A 25,167-nucleotide genomic window follows, 5' to 3' on the forward strand; every position below is an offset into this window, starting at 1 on the left:
ACAAATGGCAAGCTTCTGCTCATCAGCAGCCAAGTATCACTCAGCCCAGACTTCAGTTGTGGCAGCTCAGATGGGCACAGTTCTTCCACTGGGCCACTGCAGTATCTTCACAGGGTAAGTCTATGCTCTGGGCACCCCAAGGGGCTTCACCTTGGGAAGCAGGGCTAGTAGCCATGGAGAGGACACGCCTTTCTTCATCAGCCCTTAATCATTTCTGATCACTTTTGGACTTCTTCAACTTCATATATGTTTAATAAGTTCTTGCTGATGTGGCACTAAGAACTGTCCTCAGCAGGCTATTGGCTAGTATGATAACTCCCTGTGTATGCCCATGGTGGGGGAAAAATTAAAATAATTTTTAAAAAGTGGACTCTACGTCCAAATCCATAAAAGGTAAAAATCAAATAAGACATGTTTCTGAACTTAATCCCTAAATATCTTTAAAGTGATGTGCCATTCTCCTGTGACCATAACATACACACACACACAAATAGCAGGATAACTTGGTGGCCACTGACAAACACGGACAGTTAACTGAGCAGCCTGCAAAGTGAGGCTGCCCATCTGAGCAGCAGCTCTGACTGCAAATCAGCCAATATGGAGTGGCTGCTTTGTGACTTGTTTTGGGCTTAGATTCAAAAACACTGTCTTTCTAGTCAAAGCATACGCATGTTATTTATACATTTCCAATTGTACTACAGTACCAGTTGGTCCCATTAGGCCTCCTGTTACTTCTGTTTGGGTTGCTCTGGATTCTGATTCTCTAGTTCTTTGAAGCATCTCTCATCTCATACCTTTCAGAGTGCACTCTTTCATTTTAAAGCAGATAACCCTTCAAATGTGGGCATTACTCAGCCATTCTCAAGAAACATCACATACCAGAGACCAAGAAAGAAGTTTTTGTAGTGTAGATTATAGTCAAGTCTATGTAACAGTCCATGTGTTGATATATTGACTTTCATGTTTTTAGCCTGTAAGTCAAATACTTTAATCATTCAGCCCCAAAGAAGATGTGAATCATTCAGAATCCCCCTATTCTCTGCGATTTTGAATATCAGCTTCTCCATTTCACATACTCTGTACTGCTGGAGTGAAGATTCTTCCCAATCCACAGTTATTCTACAAAGAAAAATTCTGTGTATGCTATGCAGTCCAGGGTTGACATGATTTATGATGAACAAAAACATTTATGTCACATCCTAGTCTGAATGGCTGGGCTTTCTTTTGCCCTTGGAAATCAAGCACAGCTACTACTTAGCACACCTGGGCAGATGACAGTGTATCTAGAAGAATATGACACAGCTCAGCAGTTCCTCAGCTAAGTGTTTTTCAAAGTTTTATGAAGATAGTAATGGAGATTTCTAAGCTAATTTCAATACTCAAAAAGCCCAACATATTTCATTTTCCCTCAAACAATATTTAGGTTAGGAAACACCTTTAGGTTAGGAAACTTAAATTCAATGAAACATTATTGTTCACCACATTTTCATTCATCTGATTGGTAGCTAAAGGCCTGAGTTTTACTAAAAAGGAAAAAACACAAATTAAATGGGTATAATTTAGTAGAGGCAATATTTCAAAATACAGTATCCATGGAGATATCAAATTACAATAAATGAGATTCTAGGTTGTGAAAGGACTGGGAGCCAGCGGTAGAGCAGGGAAAGAGAACAGTTTTAGAAGTCAGAAGATGGGTTTCTAGTCCTGAACAACATAACTGTGGAAAAGCTACTGCATCTTCTGGGTCTTCACCCTTAACCTAAAACATGAAGGGTTTGATCAAATCTCTGAGACGTCTAGAGGCTCTAATATGCCTTTTTATGGATCTTAATATTATGTGTGCCCAAATGCCCAGAATCACCTCATTCTTTAATGTAACACTCCATTCTCTCTCAGTCAGAACAATACTAATTAAACCCCAACACCCCAGAAGATCAGGTTTCTCTCCTAACCCAGCCACCACAGCCAAGCTTGCAAGTTTTCGGTAAGACCCTGCACTTCAGAGAAAACACCTAAAAGGTGTTCCAGCGAAAGGGAAAGAAACCCCCCTGTGACAGAAGAAACAGAACCAAAAGGAAAAACAAACCAGGTCATTGCTATAAATGGCATGCAAACAATGTGACAGGCACTGTTTTACCCTTAACCCTCACAATGACCCTTCCACTAGGAATTATTATCTAAACCCCTTTTACAGATGCGGCAACAGACTCATCCAATGATTGGTGATCCACTAATCTTAGAAAAATAGAACTCTGTAACTCAAAACTCTTTAGAGTGCAGAGTTTAAGTAGTATTATATTCTTGGTGACAAAGATTTGAGAGTGGGTCTGAAGAATATCTCCAGCCTGTAATTCTGTTAAAATTTGATCAAGAAGAAATTTATTTCTCACTTTTTAAGGGCAGAAAGCTATACAAAAATGCTATACCAAATTGAATACAGGCCTGGGTAATAATATCACATTTTCTGAAGTCCAGGTAACAGCTTATAATCAAAACTCAACTAAGCAGTTTATGGGTAAATGTCCCCTGACTCTCATATTCCAGACTTTCAATTCCATTTTTACTGAATGAAGTTACCTTATTTCCCAAATTTTGTATTCAATTAGAAATAATCACAGAAAACGGAAAATCTTGTCTGATCTGAACTTAAATCTTACAGAAATCGTAAATCACCACCTACCAGCATAAAGATCCTGTTAAATAATTTACACAATAATCAGTTTCTGTGACTGGGCATTAATTACTTAACTGAAATACTTCTAAGCATGTTATCATTAACATTAATGCAAATGCCCTATTCACGTTTATGAAATAAATGTCCTCCGTTTTCTCAAAAAGGAACAGAAAATACAACTGAATCTCAGGCCTGACTTCGGAATTAAGTTACCAATCCGATTACCTAGATAAACTATTTAGCAGCATTTTGCACGTATGCATATGTCAAAGCGAGTGTCTTGTTCAGCCTAGGGCTAGAAAACATTCCCCGAGAGTCAAGACCCTGCAAGAAAGATTTACAGGTAGCCAATAGTTCGAGGCCCATTTTAAAACTGGATGTCTCCGTGAGAATACTTACAGGGTGGAAGACTGCAAGAGGGGTGGCTCTAGAAACGCACACCTTTCGCTGCGCGGCTGAACCACCCGGAACTCTGCAGGCTCCCCTGCGGCGGGGCCACACTCCGAGGCCCAAATGGGAAGAATCCCCTCCCGGCACAGAACTAAGCACCACAGATTCTGACGTAGGATGTTTACCTTGCTGACTCTCCCATCAACTGCAGCTCGTTTCCGGGTACGGCAACTGTAAACAAGAGGGCGTTTCCCGGGTCGAAAGCCTTCTCATCCCGTCTCACTCCGGCCGGGGTGGGACGGAGAACCCCTCTCCCACCAACAGGATTGGGACTCCGCCGCGACGCCGCGTCAGAGCAAAGCGGGGGCCGGTTCGGCCGACGTTCCCACGGGCCCGGTCAAAGGCTTGGCGGGCCTGACCAAAGGCTTTACGAGCTCGGCCGAGAGGCTGTGAGGCCACCCACACTTGCTCCCTCGCTCCTGGCACCCGGTCTTCCCTGAACCCGTCACCTTGGAGCACAAGAGCCAGCCTCGCAATCAGCAGTACTCACCGGTCCTGACGGTGCCGCCCGGCAGCCATCTTAAGACCTGCCAACATCGCGCCTTCTCATTGGCTCCGACATCTCGGCCAATGGGCTGGGGCCGTTCTGGCCTGGGGTCGCCATGGTAACCGGTCGCGCTTGCCTTGCCTTTTAAATAAACGAAAAAGGGCAAATCATTTCTTTCTATTTCTTTTTTTCCCCTCTGCTTTTCTCTCGCCATTTTCTCCTTTCTTCTGGACGTCTTAAAGACTTTGTTCTTTTTCCATCCCCTGCTGTACTCTGGTACTCTGTGCTGAGGAAAGTGCTGTCAGAGACCTTAAACTGAGTTCATTCCGCAAAGACCGAGACTCGCTGCAGCAGCTCTCTAGACCCTTCTGGGAACGTTTCCATTCATTCAAACTATCCCCCCGCTCCCTTCCTTACTTTCCCACCCCCTCCCCATACATATTTTTTTGAACAGGCACCGTGCCAGCCTCTGTTTAGAGCAAAATGGTCTCTAGCCCTGCTCTCGTGGCGCTTAGCATCTGGTGATGGTGGCAGCTGCTACAGACCCGCTGTGTGGCCTTGGCCAGAAACTCATTGAGCTCCTTTTCCCTGGCAGCCACTGACTTAGGCTCTGAGAAGGGGGTTGGGAGGAACATGGAAAATAAGCAAGGGGAAAAGAAATAACCAAAAAAAAAAAAAAAAAAAAAACTATGAGGAAAATAAAACAGCATATGACCATGATGGGAGTGGAACTATTTTAGAAATGCTTTCATACTCTGAAATAATGTTCTGTAATAATAAAAATACATTTCTGTTTTCTAGTGTTGTAACGATCATGTAACAAAATACATATTAACCCCTTCAGGCATTACCTGGCCCCCATTCATTTCCAGTCTTTCAGCTATTTGTTGTTATTGTCACTGACCTTGTCAATAATACCTTTGAAGTATTCCAAAACTGTGTAAAAATTGTGTATGGCACTAAATAACATATCATGATTTAGTATAAACAGATGTTTAATACTTAACTATCCACTACCTGACCCCCTCATTGGAAAAGACCCTGATGCTTGGAGGGATTGGGGGCAGGAGGAGAAGGGGATGACAGAGGATGAGATGGCTGGATGGCATCACCGACTCAATGGGCATGAGTTTGAGTAAACTCCGGGAGTTTGTGATGGACAGGGAGGCCTGGCCTGCTGCGATTCATGCGGTCGCAAAGAGGCGGACACGACTGAGCAACTGAGCTAAACCTAACTCCCATTGTTTTCCAGGAGATGTGCTAGGTGTATGGAGTAGTTTTCTATGACCCCAGAATGATAGCAAAATCTGAATTGACAAGCTTGGGTTACAAAGACCCTTTCTTACATTCACATTCTCTTATTTTAGAATAGAAGAGGGCTGAATGATTCCAGGATCTGTGTGAAACTCTCCAGGCCAAGTGTGTCCAGACTCTCAATAGTGTTTTCCCTGTAACCAGATACGAAAACAAGTTTAGCAGTTAAAGAGAGAGTGTGTCGGAAAATTCTGTTCTGGCTCGTACATTAAGCCTCCTAATTGCTATCTTAGTCTGCCGGGGTTGCCATAATAAAATATCACAATTAAGTAGCTTTGTTGTTGTTATTTAGTCACTAAGTCCTGTCTGACTCTTTTGTGACCCCGTGGATTGTAGCCTGCCAGACTCCTCTGTCCATGGGATGTTCCAGGCAAGAATACTGGAGTGGATTGCCATTTCTTTCTCCAGGGGATCTTCCTGACCCAGAGATGCAACCCTCATCTCCTGCATTGGCAGGTGGATTCTTTACAACTGAGCCACCAGGGAAGCCTATATAGCTTACACAACAAAACTTTATATCTCATAGTTCTGGAGGTTGGGCCATCTAAGATGAAGGTGCTAGCAAAGTAGATTTCATTCTGATACCTCTTCTCTTGGCTTGTAGGCAGCAGTCATCTTGCTGTGTGCTCATAAAATCTCTGTGCACTGTGTAAGGAAAGGAAAAAGGACAGAAAGAGCTCTCTGGTGTTTCTTCTTAAGAGGACACTAATCCTATTGGATCAGGGCCCTACCCTTATGACCTCATTTAACCTTAATCAGTTATTTAACCACCCCATCTCCAAATACAGCCACCCTGGGTTTAGCATTTTAGTGTTTGAATTTTAGGAGTACCGGAACAATCGGTCCATAACAAATGCTGAGAGAGAAGAACTGAGACAAAGGATCGGAAGGAAGTATTGTCGGCCTGTTTAAGAACTGTCTGGATTGTTTCTATATAAATTCTATCACAGAATACTCATTATTTAGTGCATATAAATCTGCAAAGGATAAATGGGGAATATAATTATAAGTACTCCAAAGACTTACAACTACCGATTTCATATCAAAGATTTTTGGAAAATCCTACTCCCAAAATACATAGTTTAAAATGTTCTCAATGTTAATCTGAGAATGTTCAAATATCTGATTAACTTACTCTTGTGACATTATTGAATTCCTATAATACATGTAAATAGCTCAGACATTTCTTCTGGTCTCGGTTGTAAGACCTTCAGTCTCTGAATATTATTATTTTGCCAGTTTTCTAAAGGAGCTGTCAGTCATTTGATTTATTTTAATCAATAAATTTACCTTCCCTCCAGCAAATTCCTACTTTGGAAACCTGCCAAACCATGCATTTTGTGAATGAAATACTTGTTTTTGTGAGATTTCTATGAAATACAGAATTATTGAATTTCTTTTACTAAATCATAGTGAATGTGATTCAGCTAGAGAATTGTGCTTGAATTGTGTTGCATCTGGCACTAATTTCAAACATGTAAGTTTCACTTAAATTTTCAAACATCTTAAAAATCATAAAGCAGTTTTTCTTTGCCAAGAAATATTATAGTTTATGAATTGTTTTTCCTTATATTTAGTAATATTTATCCTAAGCATAGAGATTACAAGTCACACTCATGTTATAAAAGATTAATTGTGGAGGTCTTTTTTTGGTAGCTGCTAAATCTCTGATGAAAATTTTCCCAAATATATTGAAGTCCCTTAAATACGTCTCAGTTGGAAAAAGTGAATGCTACTTTGTTGAACATATGATAAATGTACTTCTAGCTGAAACTGAGAAAGAGAACAGTTCTTTGCATCTGTATAAAGTGCCCTTCTTTCTGCATTGAAGAAAAATTAGGCTAATGACTTATGCAAAAGAATAGAATCAAGGGAGTTCTGAACTTTAGATAACATATGACAATTTCTCTGTCTGGATTTTTTAAACTTGCAAATTGAAGCATCTCTAGGTAATGTTAATCTTCCAAAAATATGTTGAACAAGTAACACTATGACATTAGCAACAGTTGACATTTGAGGAAAGGAAATTTCTGTAATATGGGATGTTGCCAAAGAAAAGTACTGTTTCTTTATTCATCATGCCTTACTTTTAGATTCTTCTGGTCCAGCTGGTTGTACATAGGAAGATAGGAGGGGAAACATTTCTGGGTGCTTGCTATTATGTAACTGCTGCTGCTGCTGCTAAGTGGCTTTAGTCGTGTCCGACTCTGTGTGACCCCATAGACGGCAGCCCACCAGGCTCCGCCATCCCTGGGATTCTCCAGGCAAGAATACTGGAGTGGGTTGCCATTTCCTTCTCCAATGCATGGAAGTGAAAAGTGAAAATGAAGTTGCTCAGTCGTTTTCGACTCTTAGCAACCCCATGTAACTAATGTCATATAAACCCAAGAGGTGGTTATTATTGTATCCATTTGACAGACAAAAGAAATTAAGGCTTCAAGAGTTTAAGAAACTGATCTAATGTCACAAATATAGTCAAGGGTCAAATCAGTTCAGTTCAGTTCAGTCGCTCAGTCGTGTCCGACTCTTTGCAACCCCATGAACCGTAGCACGCCAGGCCTCCCTGTCCATCACCAACTGCCAGAGTCTACCCAAACCCATGTCCAAGTCGGTGATGCCATCCAACCATCTCATCCTCTGTCATCCCCTTCTCCTCCTGCCCTCAATCTTTCCCAGCATCAGGGTCTTTTCAAATGAGTCAGCTCTTCCCATGAGGTGGCCAAAGTATTGGAATTTTCAGCTTTGGCATCAGTCCTTCCAATGAACACACAGGACTGATCTTCTTTAGGATGGACTGGTTGGACCTCCTTGAAGTCCAAGGGACTCTCAAGAGTCTTCTCCAACACCACAGTTCAAAAGCATCAATTCTTTGGCGCTCAGCTTTCTTTATAGTCCAACTCTCACATCCATATATGACTACTGGAAAAACCATAGCCTTGACTAGATGGACCTTTGTTGACAAAGTAATGTCTCTGCTTTTTAATATGCTGTCTAGGTTTGTCATAACTTTCCTTCCAAGGAGTAAGTGTCTTTCAATTTCATGGCTGCAATCACCATCTGCAGTGATTTAGGAGCCCCAAAAAATAAAGTCAGCTACTGTTTCCACTGTTTCCCCATCTATTTCCCATGAAGTGATGGGACCAGATGCCATGACCTTAGTTTTCTGAATGTTGAGTTTTAAGCCAACTTTTTCACTCTCCTTTTTCACTTTCATCAAGAGGTTCTTTAGTTCTTTTCTGCTTTTGCCATAAGGGTGGTGTCATCTGCATATCTGAGGTTATCGATATTTCTCCCAGCAATCTTGATTCCAGCTTGTGCTTCATCCAGCCCAGCCTTTCTCATGATGTACTCTGCATATAAGTTAAATAAGCAGGGTGACAGTATACAGCCTCAACATACTACTTTTCCTATTTGGAACCAGTTTGTCATTCCATGTCCAGTTCTAACTGTTGCTTCCTGACCTGCATACAGCTTTCTCAAAGGGCACAATAATAACATGCAAAACTAAGATGGGAAAGTTCCACTGGACTCTGGTGCTCCTGCTCTTTCCACTGTCACACACTGTCCCTTTTACAGTGAAGTTCCTGGGAAATCCTAACACAGTGCAGTCAATAAAGCGTAGACATCATCACTACCCAGTGGGATGTGTACTGGGTGGGAACTCATGGAAAGAGAGGCTTCAGGAGCAAAATGTGTCTTCTCTCTCCATCTTTCTTGGTAGTAGTGAGTGATCAAATCCCATCCTATTATCAAATCCCATCCTATTCGATAATTCATTGGTTGCCGCATTGAAATCTATGTTACGCTCCCTTTTCCTAATACCTTCACCTTCCAAAACAGCCCATTGTCTGCTTAATCTCTCTAAATGAGGAAACACATGTAAAGCTTTTAACATTCATCTTGGAATGTAGTTAATAGTCAATAAACACTAGTTTTCTCCCTTTACCTGTAAAAACTAAGGAGTGTGTGTGTGCATGTTTGAGGGGAGGGGAAGTGAATAGGCAGAGCACAGAGGATTTTTAGGGCAGAGAAAATACTCTATATGATATTGTAATGATACCATAAACATTTGTCCAAACTGGTAGAGTGTACCACATCAAGAGCAAACTGTAATGTAAACTATGGACTTAGGGTGATTATGATGTATCACTGTGGGTTCATCAGTGGTAACAAATGTAACATGCTGGTAGAGAATATCTGTCATGGTGTAGGGGGAGGGCGATTCATATATGGAAGAATCTCTGTATCTTACTTCAATTTTGCTATGAATTTAAAACTGCTCTGAAAATACTGTTTAAAAATCATCAGAGAATAATATTACTTGTGAAAACCACATGAAATCCAAATGTTAGTGTCCATAAATAAAGTTCTATGGTAACACATACACAAAAAAACCAAGAATATAAATGTTAACAGATTTGCCATATTAATCTGTCAGCATCTTTGTGGTCCTTACTTTGGACCTAATGCTTAGCATTTTGCTAAGGTTTGAAGAGAATACAAATGAAGTATGTAAACTGTCCTGTCAAGAAGTCTTTAGTGCACTGGGAAGACCCAGAGGAATTGGGTGGAGAGGGAGGTGGGAGGGGGGATCGGGATGGGGAATACGTGTAAATCTATGGCTGATTCATGTCAGTGTATGACAAAACCCACTGAAAAAATAAATAAATTATAAAAAAATAAATAAATAAAACCACATATGTACAAAAAAGAAAAAAAAAAGAAGTCTTTAGTGCAAGAAATGTAATGTAGTTTTAAATGGCATATTTTGTACCATAATTACTAAAATTATGAGGTACATGATATAAGTAGAAATTACACAAGTCCCAAAGAGGACTTTTTTTGAGTGCTCTGTACAATGTGTGGGATCTTAGTTCCCCAACCAGGGATTAAACTCGGGACCCCTGGAATGGAAGCACAGAGTCTTAACCATAGGACTGCAGGGAAGCCCCCCAGAATGGAATTTGGCATGTGCTATCTCTGTTTCTTGGAATGCCTTTCTCATTTTAGCTGTTGAGCTTCTTTTCATTCTTCAGAACCTAGATTAAAATATTATCTTCTAAGTAAAATCTATCCTGACACACAGTTATGGCTTTCTTCTCTGTGCCTTCATAATAACTGATGCACAGCCCAGCTAGGGCTTCATCACACTGAAATGCAATCAGTTGTCATAGGTGAGTCTAACCTTGTTGGACTGTGAGCTCCTCTGAAGGCAAAGTCCTTGTCCTGGCACAAATATCCAGTAAGTGTTTGTGGAGAAGACAGATGGATGATGGAAGTGGAGATGTCAAGGCATGAGATGAAGAGAAACAGGGAAGGTGTTTAGGAACCAATGTAGAATAGCAAGAATGCTGTGGTTTAGGTCAGACATAAGAAACCAACTTGGGTCAGCGTCCTAGGGGACTTCCCTAAGGCAAACACACAATTTCTACCTTGATACAGAGGAGGGAATTAATGGATTCTGATCAAGGGAATAATTAGAAGAAGCAGGTCCTCCACAACAAGATTAATATTATAGTCTTGTGAATAAGAAAGATGGATTTGGAAGTAGGTGAGCCAACATGAAAGATGCCTAGCTAGAAGACCATCGTGGGATAAATGAGAAGCATCTGGATAAAAGTAATGGTAATGAGGATAAGAAATCTGATCATCAAGGGTAATGTTTTCCTCATTCATTCATTCCCTTTCATTCTCACTTTCATGCTTTTGTTCTTTTATTGCTCCCTACTTTCTACCCATTCCTATATTGCATTCAGTTTTATGGATTCAACACAATCTTCAAGCATCCTTTTCATTAAGAAACTCCCTTAGTCAAATCTGACTTTCAAATAACCTGCTCAAGCAAACATGTTGTATGCCACCTCTCACCTCCCTTCCACCTTCAGGACCACATCCTCAAATTATTCCAAAAAACAGCAAAGCTGTTCCAGATAAGCAGTGGTCATGTAGGTGGCCTGCTTGGAGGCTGACCAACACATTTCCTCTGGTGCAGAGAATGGAAAAAGATACTCTGCCTCCCCTTCAATCTTTACAGTTCACAAAATGGAAATTCCAGCAAATCTCTTCCTCGTAGATACAGATAACCCATTTGGAAGCTTCTTTTCCAGTTTTAACCCAGTAATATTGGTGTCTTATTCTCCATCATCTTTTTTTGTGATACATAAAACACCGCTACCCACCACACTCATCCTGACTGCCAAGCACACAGTGATGATGTACTGGTGAGGAAAAAGGGAGCTGGAAGTTTAAAGTGACTAATTATGGAACTAGCATCTCACCTTGAATGGCTGAAAGGAAAGAGCCTTTCAGAAAGTTTTCCAAAGTTTCCATCTTTCAAAGTAAGCAAGAATCATTTCTTATTCAGTGTTATTATTTATTTTGTTTGGTTTTTATTGCCATGTGGCATTATTTTCTATGACCTGGGAACTGAATTGGCGTTTAGGATATTGTCTGTCTCTAGTGAAATGGCTTTTCTGAATTTCTTGTAACTATTTGGAAACAAACACTTGAAACCATATATTTGCTAAATTGAGGCCATCCTGAGTGAGCTGTCTCATACAATTTTCCCTTGCTAGGTTTTAACTTGTAAATGTTTTTGAATTGCTTTCTATCATTACTTTGGCCACCTCATGTGAAGAGTTGACTCATTGGAAAAGACCCTGATGTGGGGAGGGATTGGGGGCAGGAGAAGAAGGGGATGACAGAGGATGAGATGGCTGGATGGCATCACCGACTCGATGGACGTGAGTTTGAGTAAACTCTGGGAGTTGGTGATGGACCGGTAGGCCTGGCGTGCTGCGACTCATGGGGTTGCAAAGAGTCGGACACGACTGAGCGACTGAACTGAACTGAACTGACTGATTAAACTGTGGGTAAGTACTATTTTAATTCCAGTTAAGAAAAGCACATTTTCAGCAAGGACCTATCGTATAGCACAGGGAACTGTACTCAAAATATTTGGTGGACTTCTCTGGTGGCATAGTGGATTGGAATCCGCCTGCCAATGCAGGGGACATGGGTTCAGTCCCTGGTCCGAGAAGATTCCACATGCCACAGAGCAACTAAGCCCATGTGCCCCCACCACTGAGCCAGCACTCTAGAGCCTGCACATCACAACTACTGAGCCCAAGGGCTGCAACTACTGAAGCTTGTGTGCCTGGAGCCTGCGCCCTGCCACAAGAGAGGCCACCACAATGAGAAACCCGAGCATGCAATGAAGAGTAACCCCTGCTCACTGAAGCTGGAGAAAGCACGCGCAAAGCAATGGGGACCCAGCACAGCCAAAAGTAAATACATTTTAAAAAATATTTTGTAATAACCTGTAAGGGAAAAGAATCAGAAAAAATGAATGTATCAAAAGAGATAGAGATAGATATAATCTCTGAATCACTGTGCTATATACCTGAAACTGACAGCACACTATAAATGAACTATACTTGAATTAAAAAGAAAGGAAAGCACATTTTACTCCATGGTTACGTTCTCAGCCCATCCAACCAAATTAGTAACTGAGCTACACAGACTCTGCCATCCTGCCTCCCAGCTCTGAGCCTGACCATCCCTAGAGCAATGCCTTCCCTCTTTCCAGGTGCATTTCATAGGTCCTTTCTAGAATTTCATTTAAACTTATATATTGGCTTTTTATTTTTACCTCTTCATCTGACATTTTGGTGGTCACTCTAGGGGTTATAGTGTTCATCCTTAACTATTCACAGATGACTTAAAGTTAGTATTTTAACAGTTCATGAAAAATGTGGAAACCGTGGAGGTGTATAGGTACATCTGTGATTCCAGACACAACCTCGATGTTGTCACAGATACTAGGGCTACACGCATTGTGAGCCCCACAATCCAGTGTCTGTTTTAAACCTTAAATGTATTTTAAAGGAATAAAGAGGTGGAATTTGTTTTTTACATCTACCTACACATTTAGTATTTCTGATGTTCTTCACTCTATCTTATGGATGTGAATTTATATCTGCTTTCATTCACTTTCATTCTGAAGAATTTCCTTTAGCATGTTTTGTTATAGTACATTTGCTAGCAATGGATTTTCTTCATTTTCTTTTACCTGAAAATATCATTCTTTTTCTCAGTCAAATTTATTGAGGTAGAATTTAAGTACAATAAAATTTATCCCTTACTGGTTTTTAAAGTATCTTTGATATTAATTTCTCATTTGAATGTTTTCTTCTCTGCAATCACCCTCTGTGTTTTTTCAGCCTTTTAACTTTATTGAGGCTTTCAATGGCTTTGTCAAAGATCTTTCTTGGTAAATGTCCCATTGCATTTGAAAATATGTGGGTTATTTTCAAATATCTTTTGATACTGATTTTTAACATAATTCCATAAGTGATAAGAAAACAGACTCTGTATGATTTAAATATCTTTAGTCCGTGAAATTTTTGCATCTTGTTTTATGTCCCTGGATATGTTCCACTGTCTCCTGGTTTATAGTCTATGGGAACTTGAACTTGTATCCTACTGTTGTGTGAAAATTGTATAAATCTTAATTATGTAGAATTGGTTCATAGTACTTTTCAGGCCTACTATATCCTTCCACTTTTTTGTCTATTCATTCTATTAATTTTTGAAAGTTTGATATTGAAACTGCAACTAAAATCCATACTTTATCTACTTAAAAATAATTGTAATATACAGTGGAGCTACTAATATATGTAACTTTGCTCTGTATTTTCCAAGTCTCCTGTAAATGTGTTATCATACTGTCATAATTTAAAAAATAAAAAAAGAAAGGATTAAAGATTTCTATTTCTATTACCTCTGATAGTGTACATTCTATGAAATCTGACAAATGCATATACTCATGTAACCACTACTGCAATCAATACATGACATTTTGTCATCGGCTAAAGTTCCCTCATGTCTCTTGGAAGTAAATTATTTCTTCCACCCACAGCTCCTGGAAACCACTGAGATGTTTTCTGTCCTCATGGTTTTGCCCTTTCCAGAATGAAGTTATACAAGTAAAATCTAGTAGTGTGTAGTCTTTTGAGTCTGGCCTTTCTCATGTAATGTAATGCATTTGAGAATCGTTCTTATTGAATCCGTAAGCAGTTTGTTCCTTTTTATTGCTGGATAGTATTCAGTTATGTAGCTAAAACACAGTTTATTTATTCATTCACCAGATGAAGGATATTTGGAGTGGTTTTCATCTTTACCAATTATGAATTATGAACAAAGAATACTGAAAACACTGATGTAGGCTTTTGTGTGAATAAAGGTTTCCATTCCCCTTGAGTCAATACCTAGGAGCGGGATTGCTGGGTTATATGGTAATTTGTGTTTAACTATATAAGTAGCCACCAACTGTTTTCCAAAGTGGTTGTACCACTGTTTATTCCCATCAGCCATAGGTGAAAGCTTCAGTTGCTCCAAATTCTTGCCAGAGACACAAAAAAGAATTTTAGCTACTCAAATAAATGTCTAGTGGTATCTCTTTGTGGTATTAATTTTAATTTTCCTAATAACTAATGAGGTCTGTGGTTGTGTCTTTATTTTCTTTAGTGTCTTTCAAAGCACAGAAATTTCCTCATGTGCTTATAAGATTGTCTCCTTACCTTTGGTTTTCAGCAGTTGGATTATAATGATTCTAGATGCACATTTTAGATTTTATATGTTTTGCTAAGTGCTCACTGAACTTCTTGAACTAGAAAATTTATGTCTTTAAACAAATTTGGATAGTTTTCAGCCATTATTTCTTCAAACACTTTTTATATTCCCCTCTGTCATTCCATTTCTCAAATATTTGACGTTCTGATATTGATCTACAACACCCTGAGGCTCTGATCATTTATTACAAATGTTTTCCTCTGTTCTTCAGATTGTATGACTTATAATGATGTCTCTTCAAGTTCTCTGAATCTCTCTTTTTTTGTCATACTTATGCTGCTATTAAGCTATGTAGTAAATTTTTCATTATATGTATTTTATTTCTCTGTTTCATCATTTCTATTCAGTTCTTTTTATGTAATTTCTATATCTTGACTGAGATTTCCTCGGCTCCTCACTCATTATAGTATAGTATTCTCCTTTCTAGCCTTAGCATAACTATTTTAAAATTTTTATTTTTCGATTCCAACATTGGGGGCATTCCAGGTTAGTCTCCATTGACTTTCCTTTTTTTTTTTAACGTTTCGTATTTTCTCATATCTATAGACAATGAAAAATTTTGGATTTCATCCAGGAAACTGTGAATGGCATGTTGTAGAAACACTAGATTCGCTTACGTTTCTCTAAAGAACATTGTTTTGTTGTTGTTTTTGCTGCTGCTTTTGCTCTGTTTCAAAGCAGGCAGTTAACTGGCTAAGCTCAAAGTACAAGCTCTGTCTCCCTCTGATAGGTGGCAGTTAAAATCTAAATTCAGTTGTTTTAGTGTTAGCTGGGCTGCTAGGAATCTGTCCTTAACTTGCATAGTTCAAGGATCATCCAAAGAGTGGTGTTCTTGTTGCTACTTAGTTGCAAAGTCACGTCTGACTCTTTTTTGCAGCTCATGGGCTGCAGCCACCAGGCTCCTCTATCCATGGGATTTCCCAGGCAAGAACACTGGAGTGGGTTGCCATTTTCTTCTCTGAGGGATCTTCTCAATCCAGGGATTGAACCCATGTCTCCAGCATTGGCAGGCAAGTTCTTTGCCACTGAGCTACCAGGGAAGCCCTCTCCAAAGATTAAGGCATAGTTTATAAATAGAATAGAGAGGGCTCACCCTCTGTCTCTTCTTTTTGAGACACCTTTTTACTTTTTAGCACCTGTGATTGACCCAAACTCTTCCCCAGTAAGCTTATATTTCTGATCTATTTCTAGCCCTTAGCATAAGGCTGACTGAGACCTTCCCTCAGGCTAAGAGCTGAAAAACAATGATAAACTCATCCTTTTGAGTCTGCTTCTTCTGAGTATCTGAACTCTCCAGTGTCTGACTGCTTTCTTTCACTCTCCAATGTCTTCAAAAAATAATTTTGCTTCTTCCAGAGTCTAGAGTTGTCATCAGTAGAATGGTGGACCACAGAGGAGCTTACTTGGCCATGACTGGAAATGCAAGCATTTCTAATTCAGATAGGTGTGTATCTTCTTAAACATTCTCATGTTTTTCATGTAATCGTATTGCTGTTTGTTGCTGTTAGAGTTTACTCATTTTTGGTTACAGTTTTTAAGGTAAAGATTTGGGGGCTTCCCTGGTGACTTGGACAGTAAAGAATCCACCTGCAATGCAGGAGACTCAGGTTTGATCCCTGAATCGGAAAGATTCCCCGGAGAAGGGAACAGCTACTGCCTCCAGTATTCTTGCCTGGAGAATTCCATGGATAGAGGAGCCTGGTGGGCTACAGTCCACTGGGTCACAAAGAGTTGGACACGGCTGAGTGACTAGCACTTTCATTTTACTACTTTTTATATTAAGCACCACCTAATGTCTGCCAGCTCTCTTGTCCTATACATTGGACATTCAGTCAATAATTATATGATGAAAAATGAGTTAACGTAGCATGAAATTTTCCCTACCTATATAGAATACCTTATTATTGAGAAAAATTTTTCTATACAAGAACACTTAGTTAATAACAGGTATTTTTTCATTAAAAATGCTATTAGAAAAAAAACCCTTATATTTCCTTCAAAAATACAGGAACCTACTTTCTTACATTTTTAAAATGAAGCTTTAATGCAATTTATTCAATATTGATTTAATTTCTACTAGATACAAGGCACCGTGGGAGACATTGACTATTTTAGGATGAAAGAGAAGGACAATTAAATGAGAAAGATAAGAACATGGTCCTTGCCACCCAAAAATCCAAAATCTTGTTGGGGAGAGGAACAGACAGATATAAATAACCCTAACATATAAAGCAGACAACAATAAGTGCGATTTCAAAAACAGAATAAAGTGTTATGATTGCAGTAAGTAGGAAGCAATGAAATCAGATTGAAATTCCAGGATAGTTTCTTGGTAGATGTAGGATATATACTGGCCTTGGGAAAAAAAAGGGAAGTAGGAGGATAAAAATAACTTAGTAGGTGTATCTGGTAGGGAAATTCATTTTAGAAAAGCCTGGGAAATTATAGGTCTTATTTGGGGAAGAGTAGCATGGTTTAGTGATAAGATCTTGGACTTTGAAGTCACAAAGTCACATATGCTAAGCTGCTCATTAGTGTCCAACTCTTTGAGACCCTATAAACTGTAGCCGACCAGGCTCTCCTGTCCATGGGATCCCCTAGGCAAGGATACCGGAGTGGGTTGCCATTTCCTCCGCCGGGAGCCCTTCCCGACCCAGGGATCGAACCTGTGTCTCTAACATCTCCTGCACTGCAGGGAGGTTCTTTACCTACTAGTGCCACCTAGGAAGCCTAAATATATGCATGACCCTGCTCAACTCCTTATATTTCCCTGAGCCTCACTTTCACCACCAGGAAAACAAACAAACAAACAGGGAAAGTCAAGTAGAGATCAAATTATGGAGAGGCTTAAAAGACAGATTGACAGAAGCATGTAGACTGAAGTTGGGGAAGCCTTTTAGGAAGCTACAGCAATAAGCTAGGTAAAAAAATGCTTGCAAGACTGAACCTGAAAACAAAAGACTGTATTTTCTATTTCAGCCATAGGCTTTGGAAGAAATTGAAAATGAGGATACAAATATAAACAACTTGGAAATAGATTCTATGGAGGAAAGAAAGAAGTGAAAACTCAGGGAATTTAATGGAAACCAGATTGTAGTTTACAGTAATTTTGTTAGTATGATATATGTGTAGGGTTCCTTTTTGCAATATAGAGACAATTATCTGATGCATATATTAATATAATATGTAAACTATTTTTAAATGGCAATGGGACTTTAAAGAGATTGAGGGAAAGAATAATTTTCAAAGTTTTCTAATTTTTTAATTAAAAAGAAACTCAAGGAACTTTCTTCATAATTTCACTTAATAATAGAATTTCTATGTTTTCTTTTCTCTACTTTCTGGTTCATTGAAGTCTTATTAACATATACTTCATACTTTCAGATACACTAAATTTTTCTTTTTAGTAACAACCCTCTTACGAGCACCTCCATTTCATTAGAATGTTTGCCAAATTATGCTGTTGTGGTTTTCCGTTACTGTTTATTTGTTTCGGATAGTGGAAAAACATTTACATAAAGAAAATGAGGTTTATGATTCATTAACCTGGAAACTCTCAGTATTTAAATGCAAACAAGCTGACATTCATATTTAGCTAAGTGACTATAAGAGGCAATTTAATATTTAGAAAACTGTGCTGCAGCCTCAAATACATGTATGTCTTTTGCCTTTGAGTGAGTGAGTGCAGTCGCTCGGTTGTGTCTGAAGGGACACAACATACACAAAGGACCTAAAAATCAAACCCGAGTCTCTTGTGTCTCCTGCATTAGCAGGAGGATTCTTTACCACTAGCACAACCTGGGAAGCCCTTTTGCCTTTATTGGCACCAAAAATAACAGTTCATTAATGTGCACTTGCCAGGTACAAAATGCTTTGCTAATCATAGCATATGCATGATCTCAATTTTCATGACAGTAAGAAGTAAGATAAGATACTTTTATTATCCTTATTTTATAGTAAAGGAAATTAAATTTCAGAACGGCTATGTGTCCTCGATCACGTAACTAGCAAGTGGCAGAATCTAGATCAGCCACCTGCCAAGATCACCTGCTTCCCAAACCCATGTGCTTTTTTCTATGCCACCTTGCCTACCCCAGGAAGAAGAGGAAGAATATCTACAAAATGCACTGAGTACTTCCTAAAGGCCAGTACCATTCCAATTGCTTTTACACATATTAACCAATTAAATCATCACCACAATCATGAGAGAGATTTCATTTTTATCCTCATTCTGTATAAGAGTAAGTTATACCCCCCCCCAAAAAAAAGAGAATTCTAAGTTGTCACACAGACCAGAAAAGGAACTGGCATTCAACAATTGAACTGGCATTCAACATCCTCGTGGCAATTCAACAATTCTACAACTAAAATATCCCTAATCCCCATGAACCTGGATCCAAGTCACATCGTTCTATGGTCACTGGAAATGTTTACCTGGCACCTAAATATTTTCTTACCAGGATTCATTCCAATCAAAATGAAGATGATTCTGGAAAAGAAAACCTAGGAAGGGCTATTAGCCACTGCCCTGCATTGTGACTAAATGACCAGCTGGTCTCCAGACAGGAGGATTTAACAAGTGGAGGGGAGGTGAGGGGTCACAGGGCACACAGGGAGACGGGCAGGGTCGACTGGAAGGAGGAAGGGAGAAGACACTTCTGGGGATGGTTGAGGCATAGGATCCCAACCCTTCCCACTTCATGCTTCTCAGAGCTTGGTCCCTGCAGAACCACGCCTGCACTTGAGATTCATGAATGGAGATGAGACAATGGAGGTGAACGTACTGTGATCCAGAGAAGATGCTGAAAGTACACTTGGTTTTTATTAATGAGAGAACATATAGCACCTCTGTGAGATTAGATGTTAAGAGCTATACGTCTGGCTCTGCCAAATATTAACCAGGGTTAATTGCAGGCTGCCCAACCTATCATGGGCATGACATTTTCAAACTTCCAAATGATAGATTAAATGGTTTCTCTAGGTTGATATTCCTCCCATCGCATATGTCACATGTGACGTGTCATCCTCACTACCTGGGTGTTTACCACTGTGTGTGACCCTGAGGCCAAAAGGGAAACGCAAAGAGTGAGGAAGGGCTCAGCAGCGTCTCACTCATACTACGTCCAGGCGTCATATTGAATTAAGTTCACCTGTGAGCATTTTCTGACCTATGGACTGGAAAAAAAAAATCTCCTTTTTCAAGAAGTTGTTTTGACTTTTCAGCAGAGGATACTATAAAAGATAGACTATTATAAACTCTCCTGAAGCAAAATATTTGCTTTAGGTAAATAGCCTTCTTACAGTTATAAATAATTAAGGAAAACTCAATACAAAATAATGTACGAAGCTCTGAGTTTCTAACCAAAAAGGTTTCCAAAGCATTACCTTTGGAGGGATCTGCCCTTAAGGAGAAATACTGAAAAGACCCCAAAAGCCCTAAGTTCCAAAGCCATATAGGACAAGGATGGAAATGAAGACCACTTGGGTCTAGAAGTCACAAAGACTCGGGAACTAATTCTTTTCTCCCGGGAAGGCGGCTTAAACTCTGGTACCTGAGATACTTTCGTGTGTGGAGCAGGAACAACTGCACTTGCCCGCCTGTTCTCACAGGGGGTTGTGGAAATCAAGGGCAGAGACAGCAATGAATATGAAGCAGCACCCATACCAATAGAACACCGTGTATGTAAGATCTGGTGAAGTCTGGTGCAGGGACCCAGCCTTCAGACCGTGCTTGACATGCCTGTGACTTGCTGTATTGTTTGTGAAAGATTATTCAGGAAGATGGTAATCACTGAGAGTATTTCAGGGCTGAAGCAGGAGAACCGGCTTGAATATTCTGTTGAGGAATCAGAGATGGAAGAAGCCAAGGGTTCAGCCCTTGAAACTCTGGTAATCTCTCAACCTTAGAGGAAGACAGCAAATAGCATCTTAAAATGTGTTCAGTTGGAGACTTAGGAGCAAACAGGGCAGGTGCTGCCTTGTCCTAGAAATGGGGTGAAGAGGGACCTAATAAGACTAGTGATTGTGCTGCCATCTTAAGAGTTTATGTAAAAGTGTGTAGAAAGCTAGTCTGTAAAAATAGATACCAGCCAGTGACTATCGCTGGGTGACAGGATTCTTTGTGAGAATATGTGTGATTTTTACTCTTTTTGTTGATATATATTTTCTAGCTCTTCCATAGTGACAATGTATTCCTTCTGCTTCCCTGGTATTGTAGACGGTAAAGAATCTGCGTGCAAAGCAGGAGACCGGGGGTTCAATCCCTGGGTCAGGAATATCCCCTGGAGAAAGAAATGGCAATCCACTCCAGTATTCTTGCCTGGAGAATCCCATTGACAGAGGAGCCTGGTGGGCTACAGTCCACGGAGTCACAAAGAGTTGGACAGTACTGAGTGACTAACACTGTCACTTTCATTTCTTCTGCAATAAAAATGCCATTTCTATAAAAAGTAAATATACATTTAACATTTCATACTATAGGCAAAAACTCATTTTTTTTTTTTAGTTATTAGGCATATTACTTTATAGGTAACTTCTTTTAAAATGGAAAATGTGTTTCTTGATCATCAGCCACTGTTTATGATAACCAGTCCTTCACTTCTCATTGGAAGGCTACATTGGCCTCCGATTGCACTTGGGGACTGGTCTGCCAGAAGGGATTGGTTGCATGAAGGGGTGTGGCACCAATAACCCTTAGGAATACAGGCCACAGAGCTAACGAAGTGCCCCAAGGAAAGAAAGTCTTACCCATCAGCTATGAGTTCTCTCCCCCCACACCAGAGACCTGAGGGCATGTGACCTAGGAATGTGCATCCCAAGATAATACTACCTTCAGAGAACTCTACTTATAGGTAAGTAACTCTCCTTTATAGGAGGTATCTTTGTGTGGCAGACTGTTTATGGGAGCAATTTGAATTGAACTTTAAATGAAAAAGGCCTATCTCTGTAAGTGGTAATAATTTTAGTCATCTCGCTGTGGCTAGGGGTTGTGGAATTCATTAGCACAGATTAACATATAAAGTGGGTGAGATATCTAATAGCAAACGGAGAGGTTTAGGGGCCTTAATTCATCACTGAATGAACAGCGTGTACAGTATTAGGGACTATGAAATTTTTAATTTACACAAAGTGTCCAAGAATATAGGGAATAAATTTAAACCCAAAACAGATAATGGAGCTATGCCCTGCCTGGCTGGCAAGTTGAATTGTTTTTACACTGAGTGAAGAAAGCTAATTATCCCAAGCACAAGGAGACTGCTAAAAATAATAAGATTATAAGGAATAATTTGCTGATATAATTACAACAAAATTGGGTACACACAATCGTCAGATACATGTATTGCTTGACCTGGGTGAGAAAGTGAAATAAATCCTTCTTCTATAGCCTTCGTAAATTTGTTTTTATCATCTCCAAGTGGTGTTTGCACAGGCAGCACAATTTGCATGTGTAATGTGGCTGTACAAATTGACAACAAGTAAATTATTCAAGGAAATAGGCTGGTCGCGGGTCTGAACTATCTCGCAAAGCCTATTCATTTTGAAGAATCACTGAGACGTGAAGCTCATACATCAACCGTTTTCTGACAATCCTCAGACTTATTGTCTCCTAAAATGTCATTATGGCTATTATTTATGAAGCTAATTCATTTATTAATATATATTTAACTCTGACTTGTCATGCACCTTAGCAGACATTCTGTGCACTGCATATTTTTGAATAGATGAAAGACTTTTGCATGCTTTAATGATTACTGTAAGCCGCTATAGATTTATAGAATGCAGCTTTATTATCTACTTGCATTAATACCTTTTATAACTTTTTTTTGCTTAAGGCCATCAAATATAAATAGCAAATGACATATTCAAAAGATTGTATGGAATAAGATTTTCCAAGAGTTTGTTGAATTTTAGAACAAAATGGGCTAGCTGTCAGTTAAGACCTAATTCACCTAAAAAGATGGGTATATACCAATTATGTTGAATTTTCCTGCAAAATATAGGCTGCAATTTTTCAAGAAAAAGGAAGAGATGCATGATTCATTGAGCTCTTTCCTTCTGTGTGCTGAAGTTGAGTAACAGTTCCCAAGGAAGCTGGCTTTTAGGTGTTCATTTTCCCTGGGGCCTTGCACTGTGCCCTTCACGTTATCTTTAGCCAATACATGTTGCATGAATGAATGAAGAAATGAATGACCTCCAGCCTTTCTGATGATGCCATGAGCAAAATCAGTAGAAATAAGCATCAACCTAGAATACTATTTTATACATTTCTGCTTTAGCATTTCTGACCTCTAGAGAATGTTCTGTGACCCCACTATGATTCTGAAATAAACCATATATACATGCAATCAAAATATACAACACATGTTGTTTTTATAGGGTGCTTAAGAATGTGTCAGTTCTATATTGGACCTATATTGATCCTTCAGGTTGTCATTGCATAAAGTTTGCTCTCTAGCATCTTCCACTGTATGTGACCACGGCCACTCTGTATGCATACATGTGGGGGGGGGTGAGAATATGTGTGTGTGAGTGTGTGTGTGCACATATGCATGTGTATGTGTTGATAAGGTAGAAGGAACCGGAGAATGAAACAGGACAGTGGAGCTGCTTGAGACGGTCTGCTCTGAGGTGCTTCATGCTAACCACTGACATGGTCACCATTTTTCTAATGTAACACTTCTCCATTGGAGGAGGTATAGATAAACTTTCTGGTACTAACCAAATAGAAGAGCAGCCCAGGCAAACATAATACTACTATTTTGTAGTATTTACAAATCCATTTAACAATGGATTTGAAATTATTGCAAAGAAGATGCTTTATTTTGAGGATAAAATCAGTGAGAAGATAAAGAAAAATGACCTTACCTAAGTATCATATTGACTGTATTGGTTTTAATAATGTCATAATATCACCAAACTTTTTAGATAATTAAAATTATCTTTTTTGAATAAGATAATGTATTTTTTAAAATGTTGCTTAATCTGTGGACACAAGTTAGGTTAGCAGTTGTCTAGGGCTGGTGAAGTGCAGAAAATGGCAAGTGTCTGTTAGTAGGAATAGGGTTTCTTTTGGGGGTGACAAATACGTTTTAAAATTATATTGTTGTGATGGATACACAATTCTGTGAATAGACTAAAAACCACTTAAATGTGTAAACTGTGTGGTATGTGAGTTACATCTCAGCAAAACTGTTAACATACTACTTGACAGATGCCAAAACTACATATTTTATTACATATATACCCAACATCATGTACTATAAATAGTAGCATAAGGAAATAACTATTTAGGAAACTTGCTTGCAAATGAAACTTGAATGAAATATAAAATAAGTAATCTATCCACAAAAGGATAGGAAATAGAAATCCAGCCTTCAGCAAGAATAGTATTCATGTTAGGTGATCTGATAAGAGGGGAAAAAATTCCCTGCATCTCAAACACTGATATAAGCCACCAAGAATAGTCAAGAAAAATCTTTAGTAAATACATAGGAAAGTACTATTTTTCATTTAGAATTATTTTATTTGGTCAACAAAGCATCAAGAATCTATTTTTAAAAGTAATTTTCTTATATAAAATATCTCTCAAAAATGCCCTATTTGATAGGGAAAGCAAACCACATACATACAAAATATCTTTCTCACTGTATAACCCTGGCAGGGAAGACTGATGACATTTTTATTAGTAATATTAATCACTTGCTTAAAGGGAAAAGTGTCTCACTTTTCCAAGAGCTATAATATTTACCTATTTACACCTTTTAAATTTTCAATAACTCCAACTCAGAACCCTTAACCCCCATAACCTTCAAAAAACAAGTAAAATGAAAATTAATAAATGTTCCCTAGTGTGCTATGAACCATTAATTGTAGGTTGAAAAGCTTGAGTCTAATAAGAAACATGCCTTCAGCAGAAAGGATAAAGTCATCTGTGATGCTCATGATTTAATGACAAAAATATGCAGTCAATTTCCAATGAAGTAAAGACCTATAACCCAGGAATATTTTAACTCACAAATTCTTGCAGATACCTGAGGAACTCGGAAAGGTGAACAACCTCAAGTACTGAAATGTTCTCAGCATGAATTAAATAATTCATCTCCAAAGTGGTCTGGAGATAAAGGCAATAGGATTTCTAGCAATAACAGATGATCAGGAATGGATTTGGCCCACACTCCAAGAAAGCAGAGGCGTTTCCTTTAATCTAGTAACAAAATGATTTTGTTAGTAGTTTTTTAGCGAAGTGCATAATATTAGAAATAAAGACATGTTAACAACATCACTGACCATAAATCCCACATAAAATTGTAAAAAAATCAGCTCTAAACAGTACAGAGGTACCTTAAAAAACTAAAAATAGAGCCACTGCATGATCCAGCAATCCCAGTTCTGGGCGTGGAGAAAACCATAATTTGAAAAGATACATGCACTCCAATGTTCACTGAAGCACTATTTACAATAGACGGGACATAAAAGCAACCTAAATGTCCATCAACAGAGGAATAGATAAAGAAGATGTGATACATATAGACAATGGAATATTTCTCAGCCATAAACAAGAATGAAATAGTGTTATTTGCAGAAACATTGAGATTGAAGAGATTGTAAT

The 25,167-nt window shown here is 39.0% G+C and overlaps 1 protein-coding gene across 4 annotated transcripts in view; it reads right to left on the reverse strand.

Annotated features, from left to right (window-relative positions):
• The window catches only part of FAM204A (family with sequence similarity 204 member A), a 32,099-nt gene extending 28,423 nt beyond the window's left edge, over positions 1-3,676 (reverse strand). Inside the window, exons 1-2 of one of the 4 annotated variants that reach the window (XM_043925630.1) lie at positions 3,615-3,676; positions 3,250-3,295 (exon numbers count right to left, since the gene is read on the reverse strand). In XM_043925630.1, coding sequence (XP_043781565.1) covers positions 3,250-3,295; positions 3,615-3,661 — 93 coding nt within the window. In that variant the 5' untranslated portion in view covers positions 3,662-3,676. Of the gene's footprint in view, positions 1-3,073 lie in introns of all 4 variants that reach the window. The other 3 variants (XM_043925628.1, XM_043925629.1, XM_043925626.1) reach the window with 3 other exon arrangements.
• Positions 3,677-25,167: the final 21,491 nt, after the last annotated feature.

This window comes from Cervus elaphus, chromosome 15 (assembly GCF_910594005.1).
Source record: "Cervus elaphus chromosome 15, mCerEla1.1, whole genome shotgun sequence".
NCBI classification, from domain to species: domain Eukaryota; kingdom Metazoa; phylum Chordata; class Mammalia; order Artiodactyla; family Cervidae; genus Cervus; species Cervus elaphus.